The sequence below is a fragment of the Drosophila gunungcola genome, unplaced genomic scaffold (genome assembly GCF_025200985.1).
Source record: "Drosophila gunungcola strain Sukarami unplaced genomic scaffold, Dgunungcola_SK_2 000026F, whole genome shotgun sequence".
NCBI classification, from domain to species: Eukaryota; Metazoa; Arthropoda; class Insecta; order Diptera; family Drosophilidae; genus Drosophila; species Drosophila gunungcola.
The window spans coordinates 323,028-349,729 of record NW_026453205.1 but is presented as its reverse complement, the minus strand read 5'-3'; the positions used below and the strand labels follow the sequence as shown (position 1 = coordinate 349,729).

Below are 26,702 nucleotides of genomic sequence, written 5' to 3'. Positions count from 1 at the left end.
TCAAGAATATATGTACTTTATAGGGCCGGAGATGTCTCCTTCACTGCGTTGCAAACTTCTGACTGAAATTATAATACCCTCTGCAAGGGTATAAAAATAGTGCAGTGCAGTTTCATGTGACCTGTTAATTTTTATTTAAAATTTCTGCTTTGTGCTAATTAAGACATTATCTAAAGCGGTCAAAACTTAATTATTTCTGCGGAATAAATATCTATATGAAAATCATATCCTGGGTCCTCGAGGATTGGCCGAAATTTTACTGGACTTGGGGAATATCTGTCATATTTGCTTGCTTACAAATTGTACATTGTTTTAAAAGATTTTTAATTATACATGTTACTCGGGTATATTGTTATCGTTGAAAAGTATGTAAAAGATAGAAGGAAACGTTTCCGACTCTATAAAGTGTGCATATTCTTAATCAGGATCAATAGCCGAGTCGATCTAGCCATGTCCGTCTGTTTGTCCGTTGGTCCGACTGTCCGTCCGTATGAAAGACGAGATCTCGGAAACTATACCGTTAGAGATTTGGGATTTATAATGCAGGAACACTGAACACGTCTGTCACTTTACTCTGGAAAATGTAAGACCGTAGCTGTTGTACTCTGTGTGTGTGTTTTGGACATATGTTAAATGTTCTGCCGCCGGTAATCGATGATGTAGAGAGACAGACGAAAGAACTGATAGCGGAGGGTGAGTGTGCTGCACACTCTTAGCTTCTAGTAGATTTGCAGTTCGACAGCTGGCGCCCCTAGACACCGATTGTTTTGTGAAGGAATATTTAGTTTGAAATTTGTTTGCTGAGTAACGGGTATCTAATAGTTGGGGAACTCGACTAAAGCGTTCTTTCATGTTTTTCAGTTCAACAATGCCATGAAACAGTCAATTTAAATAATAATCTGCACACCTATGTTTTTAATTCCTTTCACATTTACTTTTAAGATGAAGATATTTTGTTAACTTAAAAGTATAGTAATCAAATTATTCCTATTTAAAGTATCCGCTCGTTAGTTATTTATTTTTAAATTAGTTAACAAAGTAACTTGTATCTGAAAGTCGAGTTAAGCATATTTTTTGGTTTATTTTGAAACCTTTTACAGTTTGAGCTTAACTCTAATACTTGGATCGTACTATGTTTATATACCTATAATTTAATGAATTAGTAATTAGGTTATTAAGAACACTGTGCAAAAAAATCATGCGACTGTATAGACCTAAAATCTTGGTGGGCTGAACACGACGTCGTTCTTGGAAATTCTCCATCCCCCTGATTTCGAGAAAAATTATTTTAAGGACCCAAAAAGGACGATTTCACGGGTTCTTTTATTTAAAATAACGGCCCAACTGAATTTTTCTGCCTAAACCTATGATTTTTTTGACTAAGGATCCTCATACCCAAAAGAGTCGAGAGACTTATTAAAATGTTATGTATGATAAAGAATGCAATCACTTTAAAAGACCTAAAAGCCCTTTGCTTAATGGTTCCTTTAAGTAGGCAAACAATTATTTTGATATGCCTTCAATATTCATATAAAATTTTACATGATTGACATAAAATTGTAGTAATTTAACTTGACAGGGCTGAGAAACCTTTCTTCCAACCAAAGTGGCTTCTGCTGTTTCTGAACGCGGAATTGAAAAAATAACAAAAATTAAAATTACCATAAATATGAACTTTAACGAAGATAAGCCACTTATGTTTCGGCAGCCGATGCGACAAGACGTATTGCGTTTAACTTCTCATTACCAAATGAGTCAATATGCCAGACATAGTCTGCTACATATGCGGGAGGTTCACTGCAAAAAAGCTAAGACAAAAAATGTGAAAAGTAATTAAATTAAAGAATTTGAAATACTTAAATTCCAAATTAGAAATGACTAATCTGGATATGGCATGGGTTTCTCATCTGTATGCGCCCCGTGCTCGAACAAAACCCGTTTGCCATTTTCCGTACCTATGTCTGCGTCCCGTCCTGTTCCTCTATGAGCGCGTCGAACAAAAATCGTTTCCATTTTCCGTACCTATGATTTGGCGAGAGCCATTGTCGCATGAAGGTTGTTATTTTTTGAATTCCGCATTTAGAAACTGCTGCGGTCATGTAAAATATCTACAATTTTATGTAAATCATGTTAAAAAAAAGGTTTTTTCATCCATAAAATTTTTTAAAAATCTGGTTTTTGCTATAAGGACCCTTACTCAAAAAGTTGCACTGTAGCAAAAATATAATAGGTTAAGGCAGTAAAATTCAGTGCAGTTGTTGCTTAGAATCAAAGAACCCGTTAAGTCATCAAATTTCTTCGAAAACTAAAGTTGATGGAGAAATTCCAAGAATGAACTCGTGTTCAGCACAACGAGATTTATTAGGCCTATATAGTCGCACTTTTGTATATTTTCATCGACCTCTATTTGTTGCACAGTGTAATAAGTCTCGGTTCCTAATTCAATAAAAAATTGTCCTTACCTTCTGACTAGCTCTTAAGCAATCCGATGGAAGAATTTGTAGTTTTTGTAAGCAAAAATTTGATGAAAACAGCATATTTTTCGTCTTTGCAAGTGATAGGAATAAGTAATTTTACCTTTAACCTTTGTGTTTCCAAACAGCCTCCTACAAAACGTAGCCCGCATTCCGGAATTCGAACAACTTTGGCGTGATATTCTTTTTAATCCAAAATGTTTACACCCAACATTCAACGGAATTTGGCACTTACTACAAGTCCGAACAAGTCGTCGGTTTCTGCAATGTCGTCTTCTACCAGATATGGAACGAAAAATAAGTTTTTTGGCATCGTCTGTAAAATTTGGCAATCAAAAAAAATACCAAGATTGGTTTCAAGACAAATATTTCGCAACACCTGAGTCTCACAGCTTACGCTCAGATCTTATTCGTTTTATAATAAATGTAATTCATCCGACTAACGATATGCTGTGCTCGGATATTATACCGCGATGGGCAATTATAGGCTGGTTAATCTCATCGTGCACAAATCCAATTGCTTCGGCCAATGCAAAGCTGTCATTGTTTTATGATTGGTTATTTTTCGATCCCTCTAAAGATAATATTATGAACATTGAGCCTGGGATTCTAGTTATGTACCACTCTATAAGAAATCATCCTTTTGTCAGTAGTACGCTTTTGGATTTCCTATGCCGAATTACAAAAAATTTTTATGTAAACCATGAAGATAAAATCCGAATGGGCGTTTACAATTCATTAAAACTAATTCTGGACAAGCAGGTAATTTGATAAATATGAAACCTTTTTAAATGCAATAATTCTTTTTAAATTCAGGTGATACCAAACATACAACCGCTTTTTGAGTCACCAAAGCTTGACAGAGAACTTCGTAATTTAATACGAGAAAACTTTAGAGAGTTTTTATCTCCAGGTGCTAGTCTTAATCAACCAATGTACCCTTTATTGCATCCAAATCAGACTCACATTTTAAAAAAAGAGGTAGATCAGAGAATTTTACATGAAGGTTAGTATTAGTATAACCATAAATATGTTTAATGAGAAAATAATTTTCCTTAATATTTTTTGGCAGAAAACGTTGATTTACTTGAAACTGGACTTATCAATAATGCTGAAACAGCCTTATTATTGGTAGATGAGGACAAAAAGTTAGCACTTGTGCCAACGGATCTAGACGTTGAAGATGTTTTTAACATCGAGAATGCTGAAAGTTTCGGAAAACTTAATAAAATCGAGGAGAATACTGATGACGATGACGACTTGCCTCTTTCAAAGGTTGTTAATCATAAAACAACTTTCCTTAGATCTAACTCAAAATTTTTTTCAGGTCAGATTAAAAGAAAAGCCAAAGGTTGAACTAGCGGAAGCAATAGCTGATTCATTTGAAACATTTATTACAAAGCGGAATTCATACACTTGGGAGGCATTTTTAAAAGATTTTCGGTCTTTGCCAGCCTCTGCCGTTGAAGAGTTTCAGCTTAATTATGTGATATCAAATACTGTTTTAATACTGCGTGAGACATTACCACAGCAGAATATATTTTCGGAAAGCAAGACCGAAGAAAAACTTTTAGCCAAGAGTATTAGTTATCCCTTGTATGGCTTGTTTCGTTATCTTTATGAAAACGATGAAAAAAACAAAAAGCCGTTTCAAACTTTATTGTCCGAAATATGTGATCGCATCCCTGAAATTGGATACTTGTTTCTGTATTTTATGAAAATATATTATAAGCTTCAAGCGCGCAAAAATTCCCAGCAGTCATATCAGTTTAAAACAAGTATTTATCGACAAATTTGCGATGCGATAAATGATAAGATCGGCAATTGCCTGGTCCGAGACCTCGATCTGCTTGAAAAAAAAAACACTATCATATACTTGTGGCTTCTTCCTGACATATATAGAGAGTTTAAGTCGATAGCCGTTAATAATACTGATATTTTGCGAATAACGCTGCGCTGCATAGATGCAAAAAATGTGCGTGACATAATATACTCAGTCGCACAAGGGAAACTTACAATATTTAAACAGGATGGACTCATTGATTGTATTAGAGAAAGTCTTGAGTTTGAGACTTATGAACAATTTTGCCTATGGCAAATTGTTCAAGCTCACGATGTATCCCTCAAGAGTATTCAGGTATAAAACGGCATTCATTTTAAAAATTTCTTAAAAATTATATTGGATTTTCTCTTTAGGACCTCTTGCCAGAATTGGAAGCTGGAAGTCACTCGGAAGCATTAAGCCACTTTCTGTTATTGTTGAAGAACGAAGAACCAACGAATGAAATAATTCGATTAATGCTCAGCAGGGAAGCAAAGACGAGGGGCGATCCTTTCGTGACCTCAGCTTTAAGGTAAACTCTAAATATACTCGTAGAGTAAAATGTTGTATTGTATACGTTAAAAATGTATCTAACAGGTAGAAGAAAACGTTTCTGACCCTATAAAGTGTACATATTCTTGATCAGGATCAATAACTCGACATAGTCACTTATGTGGTGGTGTTGTAGATCGACAATCTCGTTTGGCATTTTTATTCTCGGAATCAATTCTTCACTAGGTCACTTCAAGCACTATAACTTTGCTTCACTGAATGATTTGAATGTGAAACTTTAGCAAGCGGTGTTAAAGATTCATTCAGACTGCCCAATCGAGCGTAAGATAATTTCAATGTTCCAGTAGAGGTAACCTGATGGGCAATCACACTCAGAAAAGATTTCTTAAAGTGCACATCGGATGCAAGGATAAAAGTCCGATATTATCAATCGATCGATAATTGGTTGATAATCGGTTGATAATTGATCGTCACATATAGCTGATAACTCCATTGGTGATCTAATCGAAAATATCCGTAGATTTTTTGTTCTCAATCTTTGCCATGTGAATGATATCGCCGAACTTATTTTCTGTCACAATGACGATGATTTGTTATTAAACATTTGAATCTCACAATGATTGTCAATAGAGAACATGGATCTGTTTAGTAAGTTACAAAGATCAAAGTCTCTTAACGACATAGTAATGAATTGATCTTCATGTTGATTCACTGCCATAATTGGATATTCAATATAAAGGACCACAATTTAATTGTTGGAATCAAGTTATATACTTAAAATAGCTGTGTTGATATCAACGCCAGTTTTATTTTAAAGTTTACATAGTCCTTTATCACCTTTGTTTCTGTCATTATTAATCTATATAAATGTAGTACATGATTGTTGAGGCATGTGAATGTATAGACTATTTAAAAGTTGCTTGGGAGAAACGAGCAGTGGACTAATATCGTTAGAATGAACATTTGTCAGAACATGTGAAATATCTGTCTAAAATCTTTGTAAACTTGCCGCCAATATGGATAATTGATTTGTCAATACGATGTATCATTGAATGACTTTGAGAGAATTCAGAGAAGCGTTAGCTTCATCCTTCATTTGCTGAGTCATTATTTTCATATTTTTGTCGAAAGCAGCTTCAGCTATTTTCATGATGTGAAAGTAGAATCAATTATTGAAGTTTGATTCTTAACTCATTCCAAAATGCATTCGTTATTCGATTTCACCTTTTGAATAGTTGATAACGTTCTACTGGCATACTCTGTATCTAATATGCCAAAAAATCTGTTGGCAAAATCGACTCATTCTTGACATTTGCAGTAAATCATTTTCTTTATTTTTTTCTTCGTAAACGTATTGAAAGTGATGGTATAAAGCAGCACAAGCTTAAACTGTTTGTATATGTAAGCACATTTGACAGTCCTAAATTTTTCCCATGTAAAATGTCTTCACATATTCGAGATTTGGCTTTAAATCATAATAAGCTATAATTGACCAATCTTTTCTTAATAAATTCCTGGCCTCGAATCAAACCATCTAATGGTAATAGCAGCAAGATTAACAACGGCATCGATAGCAATGGTAAGGATGGGCTTTTCCGCTTCTTCCATTTCGACTGTGGTTGAAGGACTGGTTAATATTCTCTGGACCATTGCGTCCAAAATGTGAAATTGAGTCGCTGCACCAGTTTCCACTGTTCAGGTAGCGATTTTATTCTTAGCGGCTCTGGGTCTGGCTGAGCGACTAGCGCTTCTCCAATCAATAATAGGATCATCTGACCTTGGAGTAAGAGGTCGAGAATTTAGTACTGCCTCGACATTGGTGATTACAGTGCTCAACTGCTCAAAGGTGAGGTTAGCAGTTGACACATTTATCACCAATAATGTTTTTGCTGACTTTACTGCAACTTCCCATTATCCACCAATGTGAGGGGATCTTGGTGGAATGAATTTAAAGTGGACTCCTTTCAAATTGCACTGATAGATATGTTTCCCCATTATTGAAGAAAGCCATTTTGGTCGAAACCTGGTACATGGCACGCCTTTATAATTACGTTTCTTACCATGGGAGGGAATTTAACAATGTGATATTGTTTTCGTGCAGTTCTGTTTAAAGTATATTGACCGCAATGCAAGTTAAGTTTATTTTATTTTATTTTATTTTATTTAATCACTTATTCACTATTACAATAGGTCGAACTTATTTAATTTACTGCTCTTTATCTCGGTTTGCTCGATTCTGTTCTCCAAAACGGACTGACTGGCCAAGGGCCGATTATCTGATAAGCAAACCTCGGTTTAAGAAAATCTAGGGACTTGAATATTGGATAAGAGATTGACTCAAGAGAGCCGGAATAAATTGGATGATGAAATATTTGGTTTGATTGTGAAAATCAATTAAACTGATATCTCTGCAATTTTGGGCCGCGCTGGAAGCTGACCGGATGCTATTGTTTACATTCGGAAGGCCCGGCTTAGTTTACAGTAGAAAGACCGCGGAGCGGCAATTGTTTACAGAGAATGATCGCGGCGCAATCGAAACCTAATAATGAATTCATTGGAGTGGGGAAGACAATAATTTGGTAGGAAAGCTGAGTAAGAAGTTCCCAGCTAGAAGTTGTTTACAAAGTGGGTAAGGAGCCTAAGTTCTTTGCATCCCGAGAAATTGTAGCATATTCCACCCCTGTTCATACTCTTATGATAGAGTTCCCGTCCAAATGAAGATGAAGAGAAACAACCTTGCTGCTACTGAGTAATGGTCGATCGGGATGAAATTCATTTGCATAATTAATCTATGAACTTTATGTATCGGTGGTCGGAGAAGCAGTCTTCATTCCCGACCCTCCAAGCCCCGAGATGGTCAATCAGGGTCTCAGAGAATAGGAGCAGAGTTTTCCCTTTTATTCCTGTTGGTAAAGGTCGGGCATTACCTTTGTTGCAGGTATATATATTTGACTGAAGAAGGTGCTGAAAAAGTAACTTACCCCGTTTTCATTTCAGTTTGTACTTATTGAGTGTCGACAAAGGAACAAGGGGACGCAAATGAGTTCCTTTGTCGAGGACCCATTGCGGTCATAGGCTAGATAGAATGATGATATGGTGTGGTGTGTATGTGTGTCTAGTCTGTCCGTCGTCGCTAAACTGACGGAGAAGAAATGCGTTAAGGTGTGGTTTAACAATTATAGAGGTTATACAGATTTTGTTACCCACACTCCAAGGTTCTTGTATTAGAATATGTCAATAGCGCCTGCCACTAGGCACTTTAAAAGGGCAGCTGTGACTGCCTTTTAGTGGTGCAGGTTAATTTGCAGGTGGCCGGCTGGCCTTCATCTCCTCTTGAATGTCCGAAAATCTATTCTGGGTGCCAGCTTGGGTGTGAAGCCATTTGTGTGACTGTGCCGGTTGACACATAACCTGTGTTGCTTGTCTTTTCATCAGATGCATAAACCGCCAGGCTGTTGGCCGCCAATTTGTCCGTTTCGTATATACGGAGCTTTGTTTACTCGAACCCATAGTACTGTAAGTTTTATAGGACTGCTAGGGATTCCAGGCAGTTCTAGTTTGAGCCTGGTAAATATCTTGAGTATCTGTTTTATTGTTTTATTTTGTTATTTACTTTAATATTCTCCATACTTGCTCCCACGAGCTGTGGAGAAGGGACAGGTCCGCCCGGGAAGAGATCCGCTGTAGTGTAAGGCTAGATTAGAAAAGTCGGTCGCCACTTTTCTGAGATTGTTTGTTAACTCGGACCTTAGCCAAACTGACTCTCTTGGGGAAAGAGGACGGTTGAAGGTAACGCGCAGATACGCTTTGACTGGCCGGGGCCGTTTATTTGCGCTACGGTCTTTCAGTCATTAGCGGTTGCCAAATCCTTCGGACTTTCACGCTTATCCACCCTGCTTGTAAGCAGTGCTTTGACTGTCTGCAACCTGCGACCCGATTGATTGCCTTCAGCTCGGCGTCCTCAAAGCTAGCCCACAAGTTGTTTGGCCAAATGGAGTGGCCTTGCCACTCGTATATACACATTGCAGAATGTTTACAATTTTCGCTGTTATCCCTATTTTACAAAGCTTGTATATAAGGGTTCTTTAATAGCCTGATTCCATTGGCGCATTAAAACGCATTTAGCCTAATAGGCATTTATTTACACAGGGAATCCCATGAGGCTAAATGCCGCATTTAAAATAAATGCTATTATTAAATGCGATTAAAAACCATTCGCCCCAAACGTTTTTAGAAAAAATGCCGGAAAATACCGATGTTTAACGATATTTTGTTCGTGCCACCACTACAACAGCTGTTTTTTTATGCAAGGTTGGCGCAATTTTTTATGTCTTTTGAATATAAAATCTATTTTGTATAAAAATGACTGAAACCTACAGCGCACGCTGCAAATTCTGCTCGCAGTACCACAATGCATTACTGCTGGATCTCTGGCATAAAATAACTCCCATATATACGGGGATCCTTTCCTTTTTTACAAACTGTGGTGGTCTCTATTGCAAACCCGTCGTAACAACGCAATCAGCTTCTCTTCCTTGTCGTCCAAGTTGACAAATGCCTCGGTCGCATTATGAATGTCCTGCTGAGCTTTAAAGAGTTTACTAAACTCACTCATGTTCATTTATTTTAATTCAAAAGTAAACAAGCCCAGATCAGCTGTTCGTGCCACTCACATGTCGGAGTAGAATCATGGAATCAGGCACATTTAAAAAGTCCACTGATGCGGCAATGGAATCAGGCTATTAGCAACACATTATGATATACTCGTTGCCATTCTCTGATTTGGGTAGTAGACTAATGGTATCTACTCTCACTCTGTCGAAGGCAAATATAGGTTTATCAATTACACTGTACATCAGCATAAAAAATACATTGCTGGGACTATATAGGCCTAACATCCGAACACGACCTCATCAAAAGACATAAAAGTGCTTTGTTTGGTGATGCCTAAAAGCACTTACCCTACAACATAAAGACTACTTATTTCTTACAACCAAAATGGACACAAAAATTTCCTAGCGACAGGCCCCAGGGGCTCTTAGTAGCAGGCCTGGTGCTTCGTGTGCATTCGGGTTTTTTGCTCCCTCATTCGTATTCTCATTTTTATGCTCGCGCAGTCGCTAGTTCGGTCGTTCTGTGGCAAAGAGTTGCATTTTGAAAAAGGTTGCCCTGCGCTTGAAGTGGTCTTTGTGTGTATGCGTGATCATGCATTCTCATACACGGGTGCATGTGTGCGTTTATTTCATTTCGACACATCAAGAATATTTTGTCTTTTAAAAGACAATTGTTACTTTTCATACTTGGTATCCTAACAATATGGGCGTATTTATTATTGGGTTAATGTTAAAAATAAGAATATTATATGTTAGAATATATTTTTAAATATTTCAGCATACGCTTTATTTTTGATTACAAATTAAAATCAGTGGTAGCAGTAAAATGTTTTGCATATATGTATGTATTCGTCCCTTCTACTAAAGGGGTTTTCAATAGGAGCGCTTCAACTTTTTTATACCCTTGCAGAAAATATTATAGTTTCAGTCAGAAGTTTGCAACGCAGTGAAGGAGACATCTCCGACCCTATAAAGTATATATATTCTTGATCAGCATCACAAGGAGACTCGATCTAGCCATGTCCGTCTGTCCGTCCGTCTGTCCGTCCGTCTGTCCGTCCGTCTGTCCGTCAGTCTGTCCGTCCGTCTGTCCGTCTGTCCGTCCGTCCGTCTGTCCGTCCGTTTCTACGCAAACTAGTCTCTCAGTTTTAAAGCTATCTGCATGAAACTTTCCCAAAAGTTGTCTTTCTATTGCAGGAAGTCTATAAGTCGGAACGAGCCGGATCGGACGACTATAGCATATAGCTCCCATAGGAACAATCGGAAAATAAATAAAAAAAATTATAACTTTGGTGTTTCTTAATTTTTTTTTTAGTTCTTCGAGATATTGTAATGGTTGAATATTTCAGAATTACGGTTTAAATTTCATCAAAATCGGACGACTATAACTTAAAGCTCCCATAGGAACAATAAAAATATAAAAAAATTTTTTTTTTAATTTACCTTTTTAATTTTGTAATTTTTTTTACAATTTCTTTATGATTAATTAATAATCAAAATCGGACGACTATAGCATATAGCTCCCATAGAAACAATCGGAAAGGTAATTAAAAAAAATTATAACTGAGGTTTTTTAATTTTTTTTTAGTTCTTCAAGATATAGTAATGGTTAAATATTTCAGAATAACGGTTTAAATTTCATCAAAATCGGACGACTATAACTTAAAGCTCCCATAGGAACAATAAAAATATAAAAAAAAATTTTTTTAATTTACCTTTTTAATTTTGTAATTTTTTTTACAATTTCTTTATGATTAATTAATAATTTGACAGTTCAGAATTACGCTTTTAATTTTATTAAAATCGGAAAACGATATCATATAGCTGCCATAGGAACTATAAAACAAGCTTCATATAGCTTCAATGTAAACATACACGCAAGTCAATCATAATTTTAATGTTTCAAGAATATTTAATTTTTGCAAAAGCTAAATAGTAGTTTTAACTTTTGCAAAAATTTCTTTAATAGTTTTAATTGTCTTTAAACATTTCGTTTTAATCCAAGATATTGGTTCAATTAAAATTATACAATTATTACCATTAAAATATTATTTAAACAGAAAAGGCAGATTTGTATATTTGTTTCATTTAAATTTACAAAAATATAAAAAGTATTCTATAAGTATAATTAAAAGTTTTTTTTTTAGTTTTGAAAAAGTTTGAAAACTACTTTTAAAAATTGTCATCATTCTTTGAAATAAATTTGCAACAAATATACCAGTTTGAACTTTCTCGTTTAAAATTAACACACTATCTTCATTTGTTACGTATGCCCATTAGTGCCCAGTCAAGCATTTTTTGCCAGCGAAAGCGTAGTCGTAATTTTAATTATTTGTTTTTAAATAAAATAGAAACAAGAAAGGTCGCAAACTTCGGCAAGCCGAAGTTCATATACCCTTGCAGCTATTGCAAAAATTAAATATTCTTTAAGACAGTAACATTATGATTTACTTGCGTGTATGTTTAAAAGCATTGAAGCTATGTATGATGAATTGCAGCTCATTAAATAATCAAAAATAATTTAAAAAAAAATTACCAAATAAAAAAGTTAAATTTTTGAGAATTTTTTTTTTTTTTATTTTTATTGTTCCTATGGGATCTTTATGTTATAGTCGTCGGATTTTCATGAAAATTCAACGAAATTCTTAAATATTTAAATACTACTATATTTCGAACTAAAAAAAAAATTAAAAAACAGCAAAGTTATAATTTTTATTCATTTATTTTTCCGATTGTTCCTATTAGAGCTATATGCTATAGTCGTCCTATCCGGCTTGTTTCGACTAATATACTCCCTGCAATAGAAAGAAAACTTTTAGGAAAGTTTCATGCAGATAGCTTTAAACTAAGGGACTAGTTTGCGTAGAAACGGACGGACAGACGGACATGGCTAGATCGACTCTCCTAGTGATGCTGATCAAGAATATACATATTTCTGACTGAAATTATAATACCCCCTGCAAAAGTATAAATATGATTGATTTAAATCTACTTATGTTTTTAAATTTATAAAATAAAATATTAGAATTAAGGAGTGAGGTGCAGAGAATAGCAGAGCTGGTTAAAGATATTTCTTAGGTTGTCACCTTCTGTATACACTGCTGGTCTTAGGTTAAACGCACCAACTTTTTTTTATAAATGCTATAAGCCGAAATTCTTTTGATCGAAGTTTGAATCTTGTACAATAAAAATATGTGGTTACAGCTGGTTGATTTGCGATAAATAACTGTACATTCGAAAACTTTAGAAATGTCTATAGATATCACGCGTGTTTTCGGTTGGAATAGACATACTTTACATTTATTTGTCTTGCGCAAGCAAGTGCAGTTTTAGAATTGAGAAAATATTAAAAACAAAAAAATAAATTGTTTTCGAGCTAGATTTAAAGAAAAATGGTAAAAGCTGCTGTTATGAGCTTATGGAACGTCAAAAAGTAGACTTTTTAACTCGCAAGGACTCGAAACATTACCAAACAGATAAATCGCAGCTCCAGAACTGTTGATAGATATTTAAAGGACACAGAGGCATATGGAAAAAAAACTTCAAAGGAAAAAAGGACTATCAAGCAAGCAGTACGCCAAATTTTTAGAACCCCTTCAAATTAGCCGGAGCAAAATCACTGTTCAGCGTACAATCAGAAATGCAGAACACTTTAAGCGTTTAAAAATAAAAAAAAAAACTTTGTTTAATGGAACACTCAATGAAACACGGCTTCCATTCGTAAAAATATAATAATTGGCGTTCAGTTGTCTTTACCGATAAAAAACCGTATTTATTTAGATGGCCTTGATGGCTTTCAACATTATTATCACGATTTGCGGACAGATGAGCCATATTTAAGTCGCCACCACAGCCGAGAGGGAGGAATAAAGGTGTGAGGTCCTATCACGTTATATGGAACAATTGACTTGATTTTTATCGGTCAGAAAATGAACGGCGATCAAATTTCCAAAATGAATTGATCTCTTAGGACCAATTCCCTGGATTTTTCAACAAAACAATGACCCTATTCATAACGCTCAAGTAGTAAAGTCGTTTATTTCAAGTTAAAACGTTAATATAATGACCTGGCCACAATGTTCTCTAGATCTTAACGAAATTGAAAATGTTTGGGACTGGCTAGCACGGAAGCTATACGAAACAGGAAAGCAATACGAAGATAATGAAGCATTAACTGCAGCTACTAAACGTGATTGGAGCGAGATTTCCGTGAACATGTAGATTCCTTGTATCATTCTATTAAGGATCGGATATCTGAAGTTATTACTAACAAAGGACGCAGTACTCATTACTGAAATTATTTGTTTTATTTTTAATAAATCAAATATAAACACCAACTAAAAATTTAAGCTAGAAAAGAAAAACTTTTTTAATAAAAAATTAAAAAGTGTAAGTGCGTCTATTCTACTGACCAAGATAAATTTTGAGTAGTTTTAAGAAAATTATTAAAAAACACTTTTTTTTTAAATTTTTATAATTATTTAAATATTATATTTAAAGTATCATTTTTTTCATTTCCGCCCTTTAAAACTTATTAGATTACTTTCAGCTAAAAAAATTAATATACGAGGAAGAAGCTTTAAGTTGAGCTGTATCTTTTCGAGTAATGTGAGCTTTGATTGACTTGTTTGCTTTGTTGTTGTGAGTCAACAAAATCACAGCTTTTAACATGAGCTCTTTCTTGATGATTGCTTGATACCATGACCTATGATTCCAAAGTCATAGACAAACAGACCAAGCTCTAGTTCGGAGCTGATTCCAAACTCAACTCAGACTCTGAACAAATTCAACTCTTTCAAAAGTCCGAAAACTGTAGTTTTGGTATTTTAAATTTACTCTAATGCTTAAATCAGTTAAAAGGCTTTAAAACTCCAGAAAAACTTATTTTGTTGTAAAGGGTCCGAACGGGTTCGTCACACACCTGTAAATAATAACACAAAGTATGTTTTAAATTTCATAAGTTATATTTCATTGACTTTCAATCTTTAGGCATACTTGTGTTTTATAAAGGTTAAATGTTAAACAAATTTAAACGCATCCAGCTCGTAATATGATGCCTTTCAAGTATGGTAAGTTTGAGTTTTGACTGTTTGAAAAATAAATTCTTAATAAAGTTGCCGTCAGATTTTTAAGTTTTACAAATTGTAACATTAATTTTTTAAATTTGTTTTTTTTTTAAATGAAACTGATAAATAATTTTGCAGTACCTGTTAACCTGTTTGCGTTTGTTTGCAAAAATCTGCTTCTGAGAGTCTTCGTATGATACACGAAGCCTATGGTGCTCATGCTACAGTAATTTGAACTTCTGATTTCTAGCTTCAACGCTTCAGAAGTGGCGATTTTGATACAGAAGACAACAAAAGGGTTGGTCTGATAAACAATTTAAGGATTAAGAAAATTAAGCAATTCTGGATTGGGATTGTTTTTAAATGCAAAAATAATTTTCCAAATACATGATGAGCACCAGGATTAACACAAAAGATAGGAATCTCGGTGCCTTATGTACTGAAGGTGATTAAAAATGGTATTATTACGACATCCAGCTAATTCAACTGCAAATCACTTGCATTACGAAGGTATTGCTATGTAACAAGAGGGATGAAAACGGGTGTAATTTTGAGCTGTAAGACGATCACACGGGATCTCTACCGACCACAACGGATCCGTTTAAGGAAAGCGGTCGCTGAATAACGCCCAGAATATGCGACACGAGTCCATTCTTTTTCATAATAACGACCGACCATATATTGCAAAACTTGTTCAAAACTTTTTGAAAACGAGTTTTACCTCATTCCCCGTTTAGTCATTTCCTTTTTGATTATTATTTATTTAGATCGATGCAAAATGCCCTTAGAGATTCCACGTCACTGAGTCAGGAATGTATTTTCAAGTAAAATTTTTGGCTTGGCATTGGGCTTTGGCCAAATTTAGTCATTTGCAAATAATAGAAAAGAATTAAAATGCGGTTGAATTTAAAAAATACTTATTTCAATATACAGCGCACAGGGACAGGTGAGTTTGAAATCTGTGTCTGATCGTCCTTAAGGCATGTCGGCTGAGAGGAACCCTGGCGAACAACAAACCTTTTTTTTTCTTGTTGCAGGAGCGGAAAACATTAGAAAGCTCCTGGATAAAGAGGGAAGACGACGGAAAACATCTTAATAAACGATTAAAGCAGTTAATTGTAATTATTGAAATTAAGCTTTTCTTGAACAGGATGATGAAATATTATATTAAAAAACCTTTTTGGACATTTTTTAATATAAAAATAATCGTTAAAAAACTAGAGCAGAGGACAAAAAATTAATTAGTTAGAAAAAGCTTAGAAAATCTTTCAAATTCTTTTTTATATATAGCATAACATTAAAACGCTATTGGCCTAATGCGCATTTATTTACACAAGGAATGCTAAATGCTGCATTTAAAATAAATGCGAAAATTATTTGCGACTACAAACCATTCGCTCGAACTTATTTTTAGTAAAAATACCGAAAAATACCGATAGCTATCGACATGTCGTTAGTGCAAGCACTCTGGCTGGTGGCAGAGTGGTTTTTATATGCAGGAATTTTTGATTTCTTTTGAATATACAAATTTATTTTGCGTAAAATCGACTGAAACCAATAGCAAGCACACCGATTTCTGTTGGCAAATGCCTCGGTCGTATTATGAGTGTCATGTTGAGCATTAAAGATATCCTTAAACTCGCTCTTATTCATGATTTTAACTTCATGTCGTTTTGATTTACGACAATTCAAAAGTAAAAAACCCAGATCAGCTGTTCTTGCCACTCACATGTTGGAGTAGCAAAAGCTAAATTCTTATGCGCCAATGGAACCCGGCACATTTAAAAAGTCCGCTAATGCGGCAATGGAATCAGGCTGTAAGAAGAAAACGTATTTATAAGAACTTTTTAAAATATTTTTAGGCATATTATTAAACATTTGTGGAACAAAATACAGGCCGAGCCAGCGGAGGAAGGCCTTTGGCAAGACTTTTTTACTCTTTTAAAATGTATCAATAATTTTAAATCAAGATTTTTTTTTCAAAACACCTGGTTGGAATCGAAAACAATATTTTTTTGTTTTGTTTTCTTAACACCATAAACATAATTTAAAAAAATTTACGAAACGAACTTTTTTTTGCATGTCCCGATTTCTTTGTCCGCTACTATAAATACAAAGCACTACAATTTAAACAGATCAAATTGTATTTTTTTCGCGGTAGTAACAGAAAGTTCTCTTCTAAGGGATTTGAAGACCACAACAACAACATATTCTCCAGGGCCGGACGGGCTTCCTGGGTGGGTGCTTAAATTTTGTGGCTCAATTTTTTGTAAACCGAGTCCTAAACTGTTTCATTTGTCTACCCCAACAAGTCTACATCAACAGGGAGGGAAGCCATTTAAGCGGATTATTATTTATTTTTTTTAAGCGAAGGTCATCTGAACTACAATAAAATGCAGATTTTAGTTCTGCTAACCATTCTCTTGTTTTATTGATATTAGATCATCTCGGACTGATCTCATATATACAGAATTAAGTAAGGCTTTTGATTCTTTTTACAATTCTCTTCTTTTATTTAAATTACATCATCTCGGGCATTATTTATTAACTTGGATTTCAAGTTATTTGAATGGAAGAACGCAGAGGGTTATTTTAAAAAACGCTGTTTTTATTGTGAATCAGCTTACATTTGAAGTGCCACAGGGTAGTCATTTAGGTCCTTTGCTATTTACTTTGTTAAACAGTGATCTTCCTTCTGTCATAACACATCGCGTGTACTAATATATGCTGGTGATGTTAAGTTTTTTTTGTCCTATAATAATTTGCAATCGGCTTCGGTTTACAGTCTGATATTGATTGTTTTCAGAAATGGTGTCAGTTTAACCTCTTAAATCTGAAATGCCTAAAATGTAACGTTATGACTTTTTATGGGGGAACACCTTCACTTATGAGCCACTGGATCGTATATATTCGGTCAACGATTTAGGAGTTCTTTTTGACCCAAAATTAAAACTTGACTGTCACATAAAGTCTACTGTTAACAAGGCTATGATTGTTCTTCAGTATATTAAGCGATAGTCAAAAGAACTTGACGAGCCAATATCAATTTCACATCTATAATAATAAGTCGGCAAAAACAAAATTTCTTATTTTGCCCCTCGTGTTTTGAACTGGGATCAAGATAACTCATTAGACTCAATTTTAACACAAGCTTCTTAAATATATTTTTTTTTAATAAATAAATATTTGTTTTTTATAAGCAATTTAAGACCGAAATTTTGACAATACTCTGATTTTTTAATTTCCAGTCCATTGATATAGTGGTCACCACAAAGGGTTTTTTTTTTACAAAACCTCCCGGAGATTAGTTATTGCTCTTTTCCAAATCAATAATTTTCCCAATACTTAGTCAAATAATTAAATTTAATAGTTTTCTCAGAAAACTGTATATAAAAAAACTCTATTAACCCCTGTATATAACCCCTTAACCTCTATCCTTGTTCTGAAAACTACAATCCTAATATACTTACTTAGTTTTAATTTTTTATGAACGTTTCTAAATCAAACAAAAACACCTTTTGGCAAGGTAAAAAAGTTGTTACTACATTTGTTGAATTTAGTAGTCTTATGAATGCATTTTGAACTGTAGCTTTGGTATTTGCTATATTGAATTTTCGGAATCAATATACTGTCTCCTGCTGAATTTATTTAAATTTTTCGCACAACTTGGGACAACATGCTGGCAGAATTATAAAGTTTTTGCAAGATCTGTATGTTATTGGAACATAAATCGGATATTTTAGGTTATTTGGTCTAATTACAAGCCGGTCTTAAGATGGCTTGAAATATAATTGACAGTTGTATTATTTAATAAAATCGATTTATAGTATTCCATCGCAAGTAATAGCGATTGTAAATTTTCTATATGAAAATGGTGTGGGATTATTTGTTTACATTTTATATATCAACAGAAGTTCGCCCTTTTGATTTGGTAACTTCTTGACCTATTCCCTGTATATTGATTATATAATTATTTTGGATGTATATAAAAACATCGGAATTTTCCTTCAATATAAATATTTTTGCACCTGTGTCTATTAAAAAGACTAATATCTTTCCCGTTTCTACATTTATAAAAGTGACGAATGTGCTTTGGCTGAGATTGATGTGTGAATTTTTAAATTTCCTACTGCTGTGTACTTAAAGGTTGTTGGGAGTTTCCCGAAGCGTTTTGGGCTATCCTAACATTGTTGTTGTTTTAATTTGTATTATTCCATTTTGATGCTTATTTCCTTTATAACTTCCTCTATTGTTTCTTCTATTGTTTCCTCTATTGCTTCCCCTATATTTATTAATTTTATGATATTGTCCGTTGTTGCATTAATAATTATTATTATAATTATTATATTATATTAACCACGACCATTACCTCTACCGCGAACATGCCCTCTGTTGTAGAAATTACCAAGCTTGCTATGGCTTTTTGGGCGTATCAAATGAAATTCGCGTTGCTTGTCATTTCTGTACTAAATTGCAAGTACTTTTTGACCAATTGCTTCTTTGGTGCTAAATTTATCAGCATGTTCGGCCGGAAGGCCTTTGTCAATATATTTCTGTAGTGAACTTTTTGACAGTTTTTCCATTATGTGTGGTTTTTTCAATTTCGCCTTTACTACATCGGATGTTTCACCAACTATAGTATACTGCAATTTTTATACCCTTGCAGAGGGTATTATAATTTCAGTCAGAAGTTTGCAACGCAGTGAAGGAGAAGTTTCCGACCCTATAAAGTATATATATTCTTGATCAGCATCACTAGTAGAGTCGATCTAGCCATGTCCGTCTGTCCGTCCGTCTGTCCGTCTGTCCGTCCGTCTGTCCGTCCGTCTGTCCGTCCGTTTATATGCAAACTAGTCTCTCAGTTTTAAAGCTATCTGCATGAAACTTTCCCAAAAGTTGTCTTTCTATTGCAGGTAGTATATAAGTCGGAACGAGCCGGATCGGACGACTATAGCATATAGCTCCCATAGGAACAATCGGAAAAATAAATGAAAAAAAATTATAACTTTGCTGTTTTTTAATTTTTTGTTTAGTTCTTCGACATATAGTAATGGTAAAATATTTCCGATTTACGGTTTAAATTTCATCAAAATCGGACGACTATAGCATATAGCTCCCATAGGAACAATCGGAAAAATAAATGAAAAAATTATAACTTTGCTGTTTTTTAGTTTTTTGTTTAGTTCTTCGAGATATAGTAATGGTTTAATATTTCAGAATTACGGTTTTAATTTCATCAAAATCGGACGACTATAGCATATAGCTCCCATAGGAACAATCGGAAAAATAAATGAAAAAAAATTATAACTTTTCTGTTTTTTAATTTTTTGTTGAGTTCTTCGACATATAGCGATGTTTAATTATTTCAGAATTATGGTATAAATTTTATCAAAATCGGACGTCTATAGCATATAGCTCCCATAGAAATAATAAAAATATATAAAAATAACTATCTAATAATTGAGCTGCAAATCATCATAGTTTCAATGTTTTTTTTTAGCACATACTCAAGTAAATCATAATTTAAATGTTTTCAAAAGTATTTAATTAATGCAATAGCTGCAAGGGTATATGAACTTCGGCTTGCCGAAGTTTGCTTTCCTTCTTGTTTATAATTGCACTAATTGTTATTTCATTTTGTACCTTGTACAATGTATATCCTATTACTTTCGATTTTATAGCCTCAACAGCTATCTTTTCTAATGTGCCTTTTGTTAAGTTCAATAACTTCAAAGCTATTATGAACCTTTTAAGGTTTAACCTTTGTCCATTAAATTCTTTAATGACATTCGAAAAGTTATTTTTATATGTGTCTTATGTGTCTATTACACTTGTATCTGTGTACCAGATCGTGTAGATCTTTTTCTTTTATATCAAGTCCTTCGCTTGATTTGGTGTCTTCGTCTTCCGTTAAATCTATTTCTACCTGTTAATTTGGATTTTTGCTCCTGACTAGAATCTATTGTCAAAAAGGGATTTAAGATTGTCGGTATTAATATGTCTAAATGATACCTCTCTGACATTTGTTAAATTTAAACGTAACTTGATCAATAGTTTAAATATTTTTGACCAGTTCGTTTTATTTATTATTTCCCTATTTTCATGCACTAATATTCTTGTCTCAATGATGGAATAAACAAGAATCATTGCATGTTTATTAATTGTGTCTGTCTGTATTACCCCATTCTGGCTTACACATTTGTACGACTAATCGAAATTGTATTTTATGTTCATACGTAGTATATATTCTTGAGTCTTATTTATTTGTAGTTTTTAATACAATTATTTGTCCTAACATTGGGTGTGTGTTTATTTCCTAGAATATTTTGCAATTTCTCACAGTAGACAGAACTATGGCCTCCTGAGTGCTCTTGCAATGGATTTGGGGGGAAAAAGTTAGGTTGTACCTATCCATATATTCATATTCCAATATATTCCATATTCCATATATTCATATTCCAAATCGGTAATTCTTCTATATTTCGGAATATCGAAAATACACTCTTCTCAAAATCTGGTTCCTTATCTACCGTAATTCTTTTACACTCATTTGTGTTCATGTTTATTTGTTTTATTTTTTTATTTAAATCTTAAAAAAGAAATGCTCTTACATAATCATTCTGGTACACCCATACGTGTTTTTTATACCCTTGCAGAGAGTATTATAATTTTAGTCAGAAGTTTGCAACGCAGTGAAGGTAACGTTTCCGACCCTATAAAGTATATATATTCTTGATCAGCATCACTAGGAGAGTTGATCTAGCCATGTCCGTCTATCCGTCTGTCCGTACGTCTGTCTGTCCGTCTGTCCCAAAACTGTCCCAAAAGTTGTCTTTCTATTGCAGGTAGTATATAAGTCGGAACGAGCCGGATGGGACGACTTTAGCATATAGCTCCCATAGGAACAATCGGAAACAAAATGAAAAAAAATTATAACTTTGGTGTTTTTTAATTTTTTTATTTAGTTCGTCGACATATAGTAGTGGTTAAATATTTTAGAATTACGGTTTAAATTTCATCAAAATCGGACGACTATAGCATATAGCTATCATATGAACAATCGGAAAAATAAATGAAAAAAATTTATAACTTTGTTGTTTTTTAATTTTTTTTTAGTTCTTCGACCGATAGTAATAGTCAAATTTTTCAGAATTAAGGTTTAAATTTCATCAAAATCGGACGACTATAGCATATAGCTCCCATAGGAACAATCGGAAAAATAAAGAATATTAAATTGCTGCAAGGGTATATAAACTTCGGTTTGCCGAATTTTGCTTCCTCTCTTGTTTTAAATTTATTTTATTTATTTCATTCTTATTATTATTATTTAGTGTACATATATATATATATTTTTTTTTTTTATATATTTTTTTTTATTTAGTATATATACAAAAAAACTAAGTAATTTTTAATTTTGAATTTCTGTGTTTCAGTTTAATTTTTTTTTACATCATTCTACCTCTTTTGTCGTAAAGCTTTACGGGCTATTCTGCTACGGGGCAGAAATGGTTCCGCTCAATTTCACAATTTCTGTCTTATATATATATTTGTTTTATTATGTTAATTTGGTTTCTTTATTAATTGTCTTAATTACTGAGTGAGCTGAAGTTAGTGGCTTTTTCTGTTCAAGACTTGAATGAAGAAAATCAAGTTCTTCTTGTAATTTTTGGCCTGTTCCCGGAGGCGGTTGTTTTAAAACAATAGCCAATTTATGTGCGCTACACTTTTATTTATTTAATTTTTTAAGCACCCACGTTTAGCCATAACTCCTTCTCTACTCACTCAGTTTTATTTTGGTTGCAGTTTCCAGTTGCAGTTGCTCGGCTCCTTCTGGTTATTGCCATTCCAGTTGCCGTTTTTCGAATTTTCCTGGTTTTTGTTGCCTTTGTTGTAGTGTTGTTGTTGTTAAGTATCCTTTTAATGAGATTCCGTGTCCTTGTGACACCATGTCACGGTTGCCATGTAGAGCTGTTGCTATATGTTTATATCTTCTTGTCACGCTTGCGTCGGTGTCGTGTAAAATAAGGTTTATTTCTTTTAAGTAATGGCACATCTCACATTGTTGGTTTTTAAATCAATACACTGCATTACTTCTTTTTTTGGTTTCAGTTTGTTCTTAATTCTATTACAATATTTCGTATTGGTCTTCGAGCGACGATTTCACGGCTTTTGGGATGAAGCGATGGCAACTTCAAAGCCACCAGGTTTTTCCTAAAGAAAATAAAACGTACACCACTTTATATATTATTTAAAAATATAAATACTATATCGAAAGATGCATTTTACTTTTATTCATTAAAAATTAATTGTAATTTTTCTTTTATCAATTTTTTTTTTAATAAATTTGGAAGTTTATGCACTATGGTAAGTGCAAACAAGTGATGCTTATTAAGCGCGAGCCAAGGGTCGTTAAAAACATGATCGCGAGAGTTTACGGAAAAGGGACAATGAAAGAACAGACGGATTAAATAAAAATACATACGAAACAAAATACTAAATACTAATTTCGTGATAAGTAAGATAAGTTTAATGCTTTCAAAATCGGTAAAGAGTCGGTAATAGAAATGTGATGTGAGATAGTTTATTCTAGTCATTACATAGTACTCTAAAACGTCATGCATATCTTAATTTGATCGGCAATGGTTTAAAATAAGAGGAATATAGTTCCTAGTAATTCTATTAGGCATAGAGAAATGTGAGCGACCCTGTAACTCGGAAATCTCCACTTCTCCGTGAATTAGAATACGAATAAAAGTAATGCCAAGTTGGTAAATTAATTAAAAGAAGCCTACTAGGGTAAGATGGTAAGATTACGTTTGCATTCCAACTTAGGCCCCGTAGAGCAAATAGTAAAAAGTTCTGTTTCGCAGACTGTATCCGGTCTATATGTATACTATATTGGGGACTCCAAACTGAAGAGCTATACTCTAGGGTTGGACGAACTAATTAAATTAACAAAGTCTTTGTGACACAGAGATCATCAAATTTCTGAGTCCTCCCATTTATAAACTTAAGCACTCCCCTGGCTTCATTTACCATGGAAGAAATATGGACAGAAAACTTTTTGGGTTCAAAAGAACGCCCAGGTCATCAAATAATGTAAACAGAAGTATGCCAAGGTTGCTCCCTGGTGGGACGCCTGAAGTAACTTGGATCATTATAGAAACAGAGATTTTAAATTGGACTCGTGGTGTCCTACCACTTAGATAATACGAAATCCATGAAAATGTAAGCTGTTTGACTTTTATATCATCCACTTTGACTTTGTTACGGATATAAGCCGTAAGATGATGAGATGAAAGGTCAGGGGCAAGCCGTGAAATAAATATGTATTTTAATTGTGGCACCCGAGCACATGTAACCGTTTTTGGTACCACACATGTGGCAGTTTTTGATAATGCAGAACTATTGTATGCACTACCATTGTCGCCCGGTAATACGGACGTTAATTCAACATGGGGTGTTGGGGCCACTATTTTATTTTGTTTGGATGTCCCAGGCGACACCACATCACGACCCGCGTTAGCCGAAGTCTGCCCACTGACGACAGACTTCGGCTAACGCCGGGATCCGATAGAGAGCTGCGATTTGAGCGCCAAAAGCAGATCCGTATTTTTTTTTTTGCTGTTACGGAGCTTTTAGTGAGCCGCCTAGTTGTGACTTTATGGTTTTAAAATACAATGCACTCATCACAATAATAGAGTAAGCCACTTTTCTTTCCAAAGGAAAGAAGGAAATGGAAGGCATTAAGCTCATTAAAATCAAGTTTTAGTGCAATGAAAGTGCTTAATATTATAAATAAAGGTATTAACTTCCATTTTACAACAAAAAGTATATGAAGTATGTGTTGTGTTTTGTGTAAATTAATATTGTATTTGGTACATAATTGTGGGCTTTCTTGGCTTGTCTTTTCTGTGTTTGGTTAGAGTTTTAGTTGTGATGGCATTCTTTGGCACAAACAAATCTATTTGTATATTTTTTTTAATTTTTTTCCCGACGGTTCCTATGAAAGCTATGGATATAGTGGTACGATCTGGCCATTTCTAGTCCTATATATTTATAACATTTTTCTAGATTTTTGGTACAAGTTTCAAAGGGATAGCTACTCTAGAAGTATTTTAGGCGAGAGCGACAGAAAAGAAAAATTAAAATTAGATGTTCAAAGGGATTTCATTTATTTAACACAAATTAAACACAATGCACACGCGATGTTAACAGAAAGTTGTTAATAAAACAAAAGGCGTTCTGTTATTTACTAAGTTTGAATGCAACCCCGTACGATAAAAAGGAAAACTTCGGAGCGCAAAACAAAATCACAACCGTTTACTGTGAAGAGCGAATGATCTTCGTAACTTTTAACAAATTTTGTATCTTTCTCGTATGTTATTTTTACTGATTTCCCCTAGGACTCTATCTAATGAAAATTGTATGATTAGATTAACTTATAAACATTATTCTGAAGTTCCATTTGTTTTATGAAATTCAGCCCTGTTTTAGTTTTCACTTCCGAAAGATTCACAAGGATTCGATTTTCCCAGACCAGTTCCAGTTTTCACTTCCGAAAGATTCAAACGGAATCATCCCTCTGTTAAATCTCTGTTAACTTCCGAAAAATCGCACAGAAGCTTTCTCCAAGCAATTGGCTGGCGGATTCAATTCCGCAAGCACAGAAATTAAATGATTCAAAATACTTTGCGATAAGTAGAAGCGCAGATGTTTTTTTTATATTGTTCTTTGATATTTTAAGAACAATTTTGCTTTACAAATTTGGTTTATAAAAACATATTTAACCTATTAAAAATCTCAGAATCGGTTCGATCCTAGCCTTCAGCACTTTTACAAATGTCCCACCACTTTTACGAACGAATTTAAGAGAAAGCTGCCATGGCTGTCATGGTACGAAAAAAAACAGTATTTTCTTGGGACTTATTTTTTAGCATTCCTTTTTGTGTTCGTTTAAATATGGTCAGATAGGTATTTAATCAAAGTCAAATTTAAAATTTACCGTATAATTTTATGTATTATTTGTGCGAAACGTGTTTCGTTGGGTCCTTTTTCATTGCCTTCGGCAACTCCAGTCTCAAAACAATTAGTGAAAAGTTTACAAAACTAACACCAAAAGTTTCTAAAACATTTAAAAATATGTTTTTGTGGTCGCCAATGCCAGTTACTTCGATTTTATGCGTTGAACTAGTATACCATTAATACCAATAGATGAGGGACACCAGCGGGCTAAAATTGAATCAACCCTGAGGCAGCAAAACTCTGACAAATCAAACTCTATTCCAATAGGGGACAGCTGCCAGTCAGATGATTTTGCTTAGGAACAAAATATATCAAAAGAATATAATTTGTTGTTGCTCAGCTCGGCGACCGAGGCTTTCGGATTAGTGCAAATAGTAAAGCCTATGCAAATATTATTGTTCTGCTCAGAGACAGAAGAAGCGAATGAAGAGAATGAGGAGAGCACGCGAAATGGTTCTTGTAATTGGCCTTCGCTATGCTGAGTGCAGCACATGTATATGACATTGCTCTTCTTTTATCAATGAGCAATCTAACAAAAAAAAGAGGAACATGAGCAATGGGCTTGGGCACCAATGGTCTATATTCAGTATAGGCTTTTGGAATTGGCATGATTTTTGCAATTTTTAAGGAGTTGGAGAAAGTCGACGTGGTAATCACGGCATTAAACACTTTTTCAAAAAGTACTAGAACAAAAGTTTTTCAGCTCGAACTACTTAATACATTAAAATTTGTTTTGGGACCCTAAAACATCGATTTAATTTAACAAACAAAGCGGTGGACAAAAGTTTTTATTTGCGATGCTTGATAAATCGTTGGGTGTGTATTTAAAACCAGAATACTTCATCAGACTTTTTGCTTAACCGGCCCCAAAAGCTCCAATATTAGAAACAAAAATGTTCGCACTTTCACCCTCATTTCTCCTGAACCAACATACTTTTTTAAGGTCTAAGTATGCACAAACTCTTATTAAAGCAATACCTTTTGATTGTCGTGCCATTTCTGTAGGTCTCGGAATTTATGGTCTCGGAAGTTTGGAATTGACACGCACATTCTGTAAACTCTTACGCAGCCCAAGTATTTTTCATGTTAGACCTAAGTTATTGGATTGTGTTGATTGTGTCATATCTTTCGGCTGACACAAAAATTGAAAAAATCGAGCTATTATTTTTAGAAGCTATTGGCAATCATG

At 34.2% G+C, this 26,702-nt stretch overlaps 1 protein-coding gene across 2 annotated transcripts in view; it reads left to right on the top strand.

The window, feature by feature from the left end:
* Positions 1 to 26,702, top strand: part of LOC128263920 (integrator complex subunit 3 homolog) — a 78,689-nt gene that overhangs the window by 22,981 nt on the left and 29,006 nt on the right. The window contains exons 3-7 of one of the 2 annotated variants that reach the window (XM_052999197.1): positions 2,603 to 3,236; positions 3,291 to 3,480; positions 3,547 to 3,749; positions 3,802 to 4,611; positions 4,671 to 4,828. The exons of the other annotated variant lie outside the window; for it this stretch is intronic. Coding sequence (XP_052855157.1) covers positions 2,603 to 3,236; positions 3,291 to 3,480; positions 3,547 to 3,749; positions 3,802 to 4,611; positions 4,671 to 4,828 — 1,995 coding nt within the window. The remainder of the gene's footprint in view (positions 1 to 2,602; positions 3,237 to 3,290; positions 3,481 to 3,546; positions 3,750 to 3,801; positions 4,612 to 4,670; positions 4,829 to 26,702) is intronic. 2 annotated transcript variants of the gene reach the window in all.